The following is a 10,957-nucleotide window of genomic DNA, read 5'->3' on the forward strand; positions in this document are numbered from 1 at the left end:
GGTGGTTTTTTGTGATAGATGAAAACATTGGTGGCAGAACGAGTGGGGGGGGGGCAGCTGTGAAACCATTTGACATCACTAATTAACAGCTAGCCAATCACCTAGTTTCGCCCCATTACAGGGCCTGCAAAAAGTGGGGACCATGGCCCCCAACGAAAAAGTGGAGGGGGAATTGCCCGCTTCTGCCGCCAGGAAATGAAAGACGTTGTTAAACCGTCATCAAAATCTAATCGCCATGTAATCGTAGAGGTTGACAGTTAAGGTCTTTTACATTTTGAATTTCATTTCATCGTTGTCATCATCACCACCGCCATCACACCATCAGGCAAAAATTATGCACCACATATCTAGCTCCAAAATATTTGAATTTGAACACTTGGTGATTTTGCGTTTCACCTTTCCTGGGAAAAGAAGTGGCTTGAGTATAATGCAAGGAATCAGATTACATTATGGGGACCAAAAGGCGAGGTAAGTGTCATGCCTTGAGCAGATGTACCCTTTCATCGGTTGAAAAGAGACATGTTGGTAGGAACTTTTCATTTTGTTTGTGGCGACGCGACCGTGACGCATGCATTTCATAGTTGTATGTGAAGCAGCGAAGCGCAGTCCCCACCGAAGGAATTTCCTTTGCAGGTAAAATTGCGCCCTCTCTTGGTTCAGCTCAGGATTCACCAGTAATCCTTAATCCTTGTTAAAGAAAGTAGCCACAAATAAGATATAATTTTTAACAAATCAAGAATCAAATCTGTGCCAAGTTTTAACATCAACGGTAACGGTATGTTTGAGGCGCCTTATATAATGATTTAAAAATGAAATGAAAGAATTTGATCTTTTCAAATGCTAGATTCGCGATTATGCCAACAAACACTGGTCTGAGTTTTAGTCAGAACGTAAGTATAAAACTAACATACTTTGTGTGATACTATCTTCCCCATTGAACAAGACATATTCAACTGTCATATTAAAATTAAGCCTAAAAGAGCCGTTTTTTTCTTTTTTGGCCCATCTCAAAGCTGGGGGGTCCTACCCCATAAGAACGCAGCTATGCCTCCCTCGATTTTTTTTTAAAACTTGGCATGTGTAGGCCTACTCCTTATTGTTACAAATGCAAATTTGAACTCGATCACACGTTTCAAGGCTGCATGCGAGCACTGCAGTGGAAAAGTCTACATTTTGGCTAACCCGTCATTCATTCTGTTGTTAGAAGTAAGCAGTGCAGTGAAACAAACCTACGGCCCACTGCTCGATATGGTCAGGGTAAAGTTATGTCTTATTGCGCACTTTAACTTTGAATTTACTTTTTTGCGAACATCCAATGTTTAAGTGATCTCACTGTAGCGGAGTCTTTGCCTAATTGTAAATACAGATGTAAAAGTTATATGCAACAGAAATAAACGACCTGTGATAGCAACAGAATCTTGCTATTTTGGGACAGGTTCTACCTGAAGCACTGGCGTCTGTTCTCAGACCTAGTTTTGCAAGCACTCAGGAACCACAAACCATTTGACTAGAATAAATTTAATGAAACCTTCTTAAGCACAGTGGAGTCGCCTTGGACTCATTCCAATGAAAACTTTCCTACCGAACCCCGAGATAGGTTATGACAATTGCCATCATTAAAATCACGATCTCAGGCAACATCCACAACATGTCAATCACCCTGGAATCTTCATTGCTTTCAGTGTATTATTACTTAGAACGAGTCTTAAAGATGTTTAATTGCAGAGAGTTCTTAGTTTATGTTCCTCTTTGCAGAAGATTCCGCCAAGAGATGAACGTGAAGTAAATGTCAGTAACGAAGGGGAACTGAATCCTTCCCACAAAATGTACCAATACAGATCCTGAGGGATCAAGTTTGGAATGTAAATGTTTACATGGATTGTGTTTACATGATATAAATGACAACATAGCAATTATTACGTTAATTCCAGAAAAACTATTTATAGCAACAGTAGTTTCTCAGTCTTCCCTTTCTTTATATACTGACGTCACAGCCCACGTGACTTTATCAACAAACACAAGTCGATATTTACACATTATAAAATGGGCACTATTTAATAGGAATATATTCTCTAAAGACAAGACGCCTTCTTCAAATATCACAATAAAATACTTATATTCCATTAATCATATTTTTTTCAGCTTGACTTTTACAGTTCAATTTAAATCCAGAAATTTCCTCTGTCGTTATCCGGGAAGTACTCAAGTACAAAATACATATTCTTATATGTTCACATAGTGTTTAAATTAAAATATGCTCAATGCGATTATGATTATATCATTAAGAGCAAATCATTTTTACTATCCTATCCATATAATCATTGTTTGATTGATGATTGAATATGTACCTTGTAGCCAGTGTCTTGTGAGCCCATTGATACCTCCTAACATCCATCTACGTGACACTTGTTTCTTGTGTTTAACAGCCAGTATCAGATGCAATTCCAAAATTGAGTGCGGAATGTTAAGACTACATTTTTATCCTTGTGATGCAAAATATTAAAAAAAAATTGAGAGCCTGTGGTATCAAAGACCAAATGGTTTCTATCAGTGTGTACTTGAGGGAGATAGAATGTGTTAGAAGGAATTGGCTACGGCAGGCAGTTACACAAACGTATGTGGGGAGTCGCTGCAGGTGCTAGTCATTGGCTAGCATAAGCATATGTTTATAGTTGTCAGCCGTAGCCACAGTCTTTGGACGCAGCCTTCATTACATCAATCCAAGATGTCTTCACAGTTTGGTATTGAACTCTGTCAATGTTGGTTGATACCCCGTGGCAGGATTGGTTGGGAATGCCATGTTATCATTACCGTGAAGTCGATCTATGGTAGCGAGTCGCTCACGAGACCGGTGATGAACGATACCTGCACCGAGGGAATGGCTAGCTACGTTCACAGTTGTACGGATCCGCTCACTACATTTAAAAACAAAATTTTCTGGTGAAATTATGAACTGAAATTAAGTTTTACAACGTATATTGTTTGCACCATGAAACTGAAAGATGCTAAGTGCTTTATGCTTCAAGCAAACGCCACTTAAAATCCGTGTCTGACTAAATATGGGGACTTTTTCTCGTGGACGTTAAAGGTTTTCATGTATTACAAACTAGGCAAACACACGCACATTCAATTCCTATTTCACATTCTGAAACTGTTTTGTCCACCTTTGCCCACCCGGTGTGACATTTTCTCCATGGTTTCCCTGCAACATCAACTGGCCAACAGTGACAAGATACTCAAATGAGCACTTACAGGAACCAATCAATGATGATGATGAGTGTGACGTCTTCGGCTGGGAGACCAACTGCGTTGAGTACAATAACCAGTGTGACGAGGCCTGCCTGCGGTACACCCGCAGCACCAATACTAGCCAAGGTGGCTGTTACACTGTAACCAGAATAACAATATTATGCAGACTTAGAAACCTTTCGTGATCTTCAAACACCAAAACATGTAATTTGGAATCGAAATACGTATCGAGTATTCTCCACAAGAACGCCACAACTCGCCGTTATGCTGTGAGCCAACATGGACTACCGTACAAGTAATAAAGAGACCTTTTATGTACGCTTGATAAGTGTTCCTTTGGAAATGATAATGGAGAACGTATTTTGTCTGGCTTCCCGCTCACAGCCTATACTCTGCTCCATTTTTAGATTCCCAACGGTTTGGGGAACATTCAAATAAACGGAATTCTACGTTTTGATGTGCCGTTACGCTTCTTGTCCTGAAGTAAATATACTTATCACGTTTTCAATATGGCGACTATTCCAGTCCACAATTTTTAACGATAGATATAGAAATATATCACACCGTAAAAAAGTAGTTATTTTCTGATAGTGTACAAAGTAGTTCATGTTTTGTATCTACTTACACCATTTATCCCAATTTACCTGACGGTTAAAACAGTTGCCACGTCCATTTCTAAATTATTGACTTGAGCAATAAAGATGGCGGCCACTGCTTCGTAGAGGGCGGTACCATCCCTGATTAGTGTCGTACCGACTGGTAGCATAAAACGTGTGACGCGCTTGTCAATGCCATTGCTCTGCTCAAGACAGTCGATGGTCAACGGTAGGGTAGCAGAGCTGGAAAAACATCTTGCCATTAATTAATTGAACCGGAACAGAGGAATCCGACCATATCTATATCAGACATAATACCTTTATAGACCTGATGACACCAAATTTAGACTAAACAAGACTAAACTCAGTCATTCTTGGAGAACTTTTACGTCAGACGCTACAAGTCTTGCAACAAGTTCCCTCAACCATTTTGCATATCAGCAGAAGCAAAACGTAACGTATATTTCTTACTCGCGGAAAAGATGTTCGTGAATGCATACGAAGATAATTTTTCCCACCTTGAAGCAGTGGCGAAGGCAGTCATCAGCGCTGGCGTCACACCCTTGATGAAGACGAAGGGATTCTTACGAGTGAAGATGACAAAGATGAGAGGTAAAATAATGAGTCCGTGGATGAGAAGACTAGAGATGACGGTTGCCGAGTACAGGCCAATCTGACTGAAGACGGTCATCCAATCCTTCATGTCTAGAATCTTGCCAATGATGAGGAAGAAGATTCCAATAGGAGAAATCCTGTCAGAATGATCAATCAGGGAAACATGCATTTTGTCAATATACATATAATTTTGAGGAATGTGATTGACACGGAGAATTCCCCTTTCCCTCTAGGTGAAATGAAAGGTCGGGTTTTAAAGTCCCTATTATGATGCCATAGTTGCACACAGCATATGGGAAGTTTTAACAAGTTGAAAACTCCTCCAGGAATCTCTTCACTGCTTACCATTCTTGCAAGCAAGTTTAGAAGGTTTTAAAGCTCCTGTGCCCAGTGGTCTATAACCTGAAAATACCCTCTTTCTTATAGTGACTATAACATATGGCCCTTCTAATTCATCGAAAGATGTAACTTCAATATCCATACACATTTGATAATAGATGATACTGTCTAAGTTTCAATAGAAATTAGGAGTCTGTTCAATAGACGAGGAATGACTAAAGGATCATGTCAGAATTGACTGGCTGGGACTTGGAAGGACACTTGTCCATGGAAAGTGGTAGTTGGATAGGCAGCTGTATCCACAATCACACATTTCCTAATCAGCCGGATATCGCCATGTAATTAAGAAAGATCTAACTCTCTTGTTAACGGTTGTAATAAGGCAGGCTTGTGTACTTACCAAATAATGTAGCGAACCAGCCACATAATGACCTCCATCATCGAGTTGGCAAAGGCTCTGAGCGGTTCTCCTTCCGGCCCCATACGACCCAGCGTAATACCCAAGGCAAAGGAGAACACTACCAGGCCAAGCAGGTTGCTTCGGTACTGGTACCCGCCTGTGGACACCAGCATGATCTCAGGCTCGGGTGTGGTACCCATAGTAACGCCCTCTTCGGTCGTCATGGTCACACCTATCATCTCCGATTGATTCTGTACCATTATCACTGGCGTCTGCACGGTCTTGTACTGAACACAAACAAAGAACAGTTATCTGTTACTTCATTATTCATTTTGGAATGATTTTTAGCTTGATACTGCTTGTTTCGGAAACTGTTGACACACTTATCCCACTGACGCGAAACTCAAAAATTTAAAGTCAACGAAATGTTACTCGAATGCAGGAAAAAGGATGATACTAATGGGAAAATGTGAATGTTTTTATAACCCTGGAAGGACAAATAAGGGACTAGGAGGGCGATGCTCATGGTGCTTGATTGTCGTCTTAGTCTCTACATTTTATCACAAGTGAGGAGGTAGTGTGCACGAAGCTGACGGGCCCCCAATTCTCAGATAACCTTTGGTATTACTCACTGAACGGAAGCAGGCCTCCACAACATTTGGCGGGAACATGTTTCTGAAAACAAAAGGTGAAAGGAGATAACGTTTAGTCCGTAAAAATCTCTGGCCTTACCTCCTCCCGGTTAAATATTATCACTCTTTGGCTTTTGTAATGATGGCCAGCCGTAGCTTGCCCACTGCTCGTTAGCAGAACCTGAGCATTTTTCTCGCGGTCTGCATGACGTCACTGCGGACTTTAACACGCTGCAAAGGGGCAAATTTACCCTTCGTGCTATTCAATAATGAAATTTCCTAGATGCTCGATCGCGATGATAGACTTAGGAAAAGAAAGTCGTACTAAAGGTATACAATATATTTTGATATTGAATCTCGTTAACAGTGTTGAATGATTTTATGTTCCTGCTCAATGGGGCTTTAGTTTACCTTAGCAGATCCAGTATAGAGTCCACTGTGTTGACATACTCCGTGTTACCAGATCGATCGATGTTCGTCGATTCTTGTCGATTGCCTGGTTGTATCAACATCACCATGACAATGCCAAGGGTTACAGCTATGACTGTTGTACAGACGTAGTACACCAAAGCCTGCAGAATGAAGAATAGTATTCAGTATGTCAAAGATCTTTTCAGAAAAGGTCTGCAATGTTTTGTTCAGTCTGTCTGTCTGTCTGCTGTACCAGTTATTAATAAAAAGAAACTTGTAAATTTATATCTAATAAAGATTTCCATTTGTAATAAACCTAGATTTATTGCCGTATTTGCAGATATTTTATAAAAAAATATAACTTCGTAATCCAAACAATTTTGTCAAAATATTACCTACGAACTGAGTTAAGTAAGTGAAATAACGCATGCGTACATGACTGAATCCCCAGTTCATGTAAATTATTTTGATCACAGCATAACATTTGTCCCTTAGGTCTGGAAAGTCGAGGTTCTTGAACTGCAAACTTTAGGGTTTTAAATTTACCACCACTTAGTGCCATAAAGTGGAGTGAATACGTCAGTTTGGTCGGTGTAAAATTCACTCGGTGTTAATGAAACATTGTTTTATGGAGCAGTCAGGAAACTTACCTTAAGGCCGAGAATTCCAGACAAGCGTTTGTCAAGAGACGCCATGCCTGACACCAGACTTGAAACCACCAAAGGGATGATGACCATCTCCAGCATGTTGAGGAACAGCGTACCAGGGAAGGAAATGTAGGAAATATCCTTGGACGTAAAAGTTAGATCCGTACCCAGCTTGATGAAGAAACCCACTCCAAGGCCGAGAAGAAGAGAAAGCAGAAGAAGAACGACTAGGAGATTACGGCGGAGAAAACCAACACAGCAGGTACGCCAGGAGGTACGACGCCTTTCAGAGGAGGTGTCAGACATTGCTTGGGTGTCTGCCAGGTCTACTATAGTAGCATCGGTATCCTTCATCTCGGACACGTGGTTTTCCATCTGTCGCTGAACTGTTGTCTAATTTCCAAATCAATTAAAAAGTTTATGTATGTCTGTTTAGATCTTCCTTGTTTAACTTAGGTCTATGACCTTGCATCAGCAAAATTATATCTCCTCCATATTATTTGTGTGTCTATTTAATTCTTCAACCGTTGTATGCGTCAACAACTTGGGGAAATTTGGTCCGTGTATAGACCAAAGAAAGTGTAAACTTTTCATTTCAGCAAAGAAACAAGTGAATACATGTTGGTCTTTCACAAACAGTTGATTTTTAAAATCGATTAAATCCTTACGATATGTACATGATTATCAGGCCAGATAAATTAAATCGAAATTTGACGGCATCCGTAAAGACCAGTTTACAATTGGAAAGACCAGTGACTACATTGATTGTACCATCTTTGTATTAAAGTCTTCTTGGGACCAATATTTTTCAGATAACCGTATATGAATTTTGAACGAAAAAAGTTTCGCTAACTTTCTTAGCAGTGAACAGGGTGGGTTGGTACGGGTTAACAGGGACAAGACCTTTGCGCTTAAACACAAAATAAAATAGCAGCATTGTGAGCGATGGCACGACGCAGCGCATGAAGCAACTCCAGAATAATAGAGAACATACGTAAGAGGAAAAAACTGTAGGACGACGCGACAGCCCGTCACCCTCTACAGTTACGTCTCGTATATGAAATAAGAAAATCCAGTGTGTCATTTATAGTGCACCGTAGAAAGTAATCCGTGAACGACTCTGCTTACATCTTGTTTTACTCGAGTAATTCCCAGTATCTCATTCATTTTAGATAAACCATACTATATTATTGTCGGCGATTCGGATTGACAGGACGGGCCAATAATACTGTAAACGTATCCCATGTCGTTGAGCAATTAAAGTGCCAAAAAGGAAAGCTATTGAATTGTATACCTCAATTCTTAGTGCCAACAAAGGCCATGTAAGTAATCCTCCCAACATGGGCTCAGTGAATGGCTACAAGCTTGTGGTAGCTTTTTATCTTAATTGCTTGTTTATTGGTGTCGGGTGGGATTTACACAGAAAACCCACTGTTAATCAAACCATTTTCTTGCGGGGAATAACACCAATGCATAATTTTATTTTTTAGATCGAATCATTGCAGACAGATTTCTATACATGCACATTTTTCGGGAGAAGAAAAACTAATGAACATATCCCCAAAGAAGAGTTAATTCAGTACATCGAATTTTTAATTCCATCAATACGTCTTGTATGGCCTATACTCTTTTCTTATCGAAAGACCACTCGACGAAAGAAAGTGCCACAGGAAAAAAACCAAAATGGCTGGACCCAAATGATTTTTCTGCGCAATCTCACCTAACACTAATACTACAAGCAAATAAAAATACAATTTCAATCTTTCCCTGAACAAAAAATCTGGAAAATGTACTTTTCTTTAAAAAAACATGAAAGCCTTCCTAAAGCAAATTTAGGAAATTGTGTCCTTTTTTCCAAAACAGAAACCCTCCTACAATAGATATCGTACAAAATAAAAAATTCGTAAATGTATACTTCGCATGTAAATGAACTTAGAAAAACTCTTAAAAACGAATTCGAAAAGAATTCAATTATTGAAAATGTATACTTTATTGGAGCGGTGGGATTTCGTAAGTATTCACCTCAACGGATCGAAATAATGCCTGGTACCGCCTCTTCTTAAGATGGATTGATGCAGAGTGCAGACAGATCGACCGTAGAGAGAAATGATTACGTAACGATGTATCGTTGGTCTGATCAATTCATTTCAATACAATCAAAGAGATACTTAGGTCGATACATTGCAATTATAATTTGGATGTTCAGCACGGTGACGAGAATAATTAAGGGCAAAGAACATGCAAGAGTTTGGAGACCAACTTCTTATAAAGCAACTGTTTGTTGGGAGGGCCTTCGATAAAACGGAGTAACTTCATTTTGAAAAAAAATCCGTAGTTTGTATCAAAAGTGAAGTGACTACTTTACGGCTTGCTTAGCCTTCTGACAGAAATACACCACGAAAGTATAGGTGTGCTAATTCCTGACAGTAATTCGTTGTTGAATTCTCTTAAACGAGTGTTAGCTCGAACTGGTAAAGAATTGAGCTGCTTTTACTGCTCAACACTTCAGCATGTACAGTGTGTGAAGATAGATGCATACTGGCCTGAAACTTGGTACAAGTTACCAAGGGAATGGTAACAATTCAAACTACTGTAGTTGGCCTACAAGACAAAGATTTTGAAAATAAACCATCCAAAGAAAGGCCGGATTTCTGTAAAACCTTCATACGAGAGTGGCCAACGTGTGCAGAGTGTGTAAGGTCGTTAATACCGATAGCTAGGTTTTTAAGAGTAAAATTACATTCACCATAACAACTCAATTTTGTCAACGAATACGGCTCAAGATCGTCAACTGTGGCAGCACGTTGAATAATGACATCAATACTCAAACTACTTAAAGTAAGGTGTGCGGGTATAGGGATTGCACGGCTGTAATCTTTAAGGTCAATGGTTTTGCTCTGGGAGTTTTGCTGAAAAGATTTACTCGTGAGCATCCCTTTGTAACAAAAGCAATGACCGGAAAGTAAGCTGCCCTGTAATTAAATGAATAAGTCCAAAATTCAGCAACGAATGACGAACTTGTTTAGACATTAGTGGTAACGCTTGTTCAAACGTGAGGGTCACCAATATGATGGGTGCTGATACGTTGAATTATATTATTACAATTTGAATTTTTTTGCAGCAAACCTCCAAAAAGGATAAGATCTCTGTAGCCAAATTTACCAAAAGGGAATGGGATTTCTGACGTACACATTTCCAATAAATACAAACTAAACAGTGACAGGCGTTCATCTAGAAATAGTAAGATAAACTGGGCAGTATTTTTGTGAAGCGATATATAAATGAGGAATTATTTACAGGGAACAAAGAAAGCAAAGGAACCACCTGGGTTCTTGACAAATGTGAAAATAATGAATAAATGGAACATCACCATAGCTCACCTATTTATGTGTACTACTGCTAAACGTTGTTTACCACAGTGATGACGTAATATAGTCCAAGATATTAATGGCGGAAAATCGTAAGGCAAGGAAATGTCTGCCGATCTTGCTGCCAGTGAAGCCAACACAGATCTGAGGGTTGGTGCATCGAATCAGTGGTCTTTTTTTAAAGAAACGACACGCGTGGCCTTCGATTCGGGCCATTAATCAACGTCTATTCTCCTGAGTCAACTCAAATTCAGCCTCATTCACAGATACCCTTTGCGTCATAAGGTCATAACAAGTGAAAGAAAATACACGTATGAATTTCCAACAATTTTCTCAAACAATACTTAAAAAAAATTCGGTCAAACAGCCCTCCAGCCATGCATGCTACCTTTCAAAAGTAGTTGTGAACAATCTCCTTATACGGGTTTTTGCGCAAGAGTGGAGCGTACTGCTTGAGGTGGCGCAGAACTCAATGAACCAGCCTAGTGTGGATTTTGGATTCTCAAAATGAAGACTCACTGGAAGTACTGCGCAAATGAAGCTTTTAAACTTTCAATAAATATAAGGGAAAGGGGCCAACATTTCATAGGAGTCTACATTTAATAGGTGACCTTTTCTGTGAAAGTAATTCACAAGTCGCCAGACCCTCTTTCGAATTTCGGGCCTTGTAAAGAGTTTTGTAGCTATGAAAATCAGTATC

At 39.6% G+C, this 10,957-nt stretch overlaps 1 protein-coding gene across 1 annotated transcript; it reads right to left on the reverse strand.

Annotated features, from left to right (window-relative positions):
* Positions 1-329: 329 nt before the first annotated feature.
* Positions 330-10,401, reverse strand: LOC110985822 (excitatory amino acid transporter 3-like). The gene is made up of 9 exons (XM_022247201.2): positions 10,270-10,401; positions 6,893-7,282; positions 6,243-6,403; positions 5,832-5,874; positions 5,200-5,486; positions 4,364-4,597; positions 3,894-4,088; positions 3,253-3,387; positions 330-2,915 (listed from the first exon to the last, which is right to left on the reverse strand). Exons 2-9 carry the CDS (start codon positions 7,262-7,264, stop codon positions 2,732-2,734), a joined length of 1,611 nt encoding a protein of 536 aa, XP_022102893.2. The 5' UTR covers positions 7,265-7,282; positions 10,270-10,401; the 3' UTR covers positions 330-2,731.
* Between the last annotated feature and the right edge of the window lie 556 nt (positions 10,402-10,957).

Source organism: Acanthaster planci, linkage group LG12 (assembly GCF_054643075.1).
Source record: "Acanthaster planci isolate LZ-2023a linkage group LG12, COTS_SCS, whole genome shotgun sequence".
NCBI classification, from domain to species: Eukaryota; Metazoa; Echinodermata; class Asteroidea; order Valvatida; family Acanthasteridae; genus Acanthaster; species Acanthaster planci.

Excerpts from the sequence above, each read along its gene's own strand:
- LOC110985822 (XM_022247201.2), bottom strand. The coding sequence starts at position 7,264 with ATGGAAAACCACGTGTCCGAGATGAAGGATACCGATGCTACTATAGTA. Across the intron at positions 5,875-6,242 it reads TCTATACTGGATCTGCTAAG|AAACATGTTCCCGCCAAATG; the intron begins GTAAACTAAAGC and ends TTTTGTTTTCAG. Across the intron at positions 3,388-3,893 it reads GCAACTGTTTTAACCGTCAG|TGTAACAGCCACCTTGGCTA; the intron begins GTAAATTGGGAT and ends TTCTGGTTACAG.